This window comes from Penaeus monodon, chromosome 15 (assembly GCF_015228065.2).
Source record: "Penaeus monodon isolate SGIC_2016 chromosome 15, NSTDA_Pmon_1, whole genome shotgun sequence".
NCBI classification, from domain to species: Eukaryota; Metazoa; Arthropoda; class Malacostraca; order Decapoda; family Penaeidae; genus Penaeus; species Penaeus monodon.
This window is the reverse complement of record NC_051400.1, coordinates 41,524,617-41,525,432: the sequence shown is the minus strand read 5'-3', so window position 1 is coordinate 41,525,432 and position 816 is coordinate 41,524,617. Positions and strand designations below refer to the sequence as shown.

General features: G+C 45.1%; 1 protein-coding gene across 1 annotated transcript in view; it reads left to right on the top strand.

Moving 5' to 3' along the window:
* Window positions 1–415: 415 nt before the first annotated feature.
* Window positions 416–816, top strand: part of LOC119582183 — a 1,612-nt gene continuing 1,211 nt past the window's right edge. Inside the window, exons 1-2 of the mRNA XM_037930421.1 lie at window positions 416–521; window positions 660–788. Coding sequence (XP_037786349.1) covers window positions 441–521; window positions 660–788 — 210 coding nt within the window. The 5' untranslated portion in view covers window positions 416–440. The remainder of the gene's footprint in view (window positions 522–659; window positions 789–816) is intronic.

Below are 816 nucleotides of genomic sequence, written 5' to 3'. Positions count from 1 at the left end.
TCGGTGTATGTGTGTGTTTCAATGAATGCATAATGAGATAATGTATCCAAAAATAACTGTAATATCGCGAGTTTTCCTGAGAAAGTCCCTTCATTGAGGCAATATAGGTGATGGACGATTTGCTGAAGAGTTGAACTCGAAAAGCAAAGGGAGCAAGAATGAGTATCATGATGACTTGCACGTTCAGGGAATACATATATATACTGGTCTTTTCCTCGGGAACTACAGTCACCTGGAACGATTAGGTAAGGCCAAGACTTAATAAGTTTGTAAAGTTCTGGTACTACTGTCCCATGATTCAATACCAGTGTGGTAGCTATATAAGATTACGTTTATCAGTAGATAAATATATATACTGGATATTTAATTTTTCACATACATTCCTTGCTCTGTAGACGATAAAATCCTGAATGGAAACTTTCAGATCGTGATATCTCAGGATGCTTCGACAGCTGATCTTGCTCACCGCCGTCTGCGGCGTCCTCGGCGGCGACTTCGCCAAGAAGTATGGATTCTCCAAGGTACGTCTGGCCGCCTCTCCTGGGGATATATTCACCGTCACTTGGTGCTTCTTCTTCTTCTCGAAAAATTTACTTGGCGTGTTTTTTTTCCGCACGCACTACGACCTCGTCTCTGAAGGGCACCTGTGTTTGTTCCAGGCGATGACGAGTTGCTTGGGCGAGGACTTGTACTACGGCTGGAGGAACCACGTGTTCGAGGCAGAGAAGGCGTGCGAGGCGGAAGAGACATTCCTTCCCAAGCATGGCGACCACGACCCTGAGGAGGAGGTTAGTCCATTTGCTGAACTGATCTCAA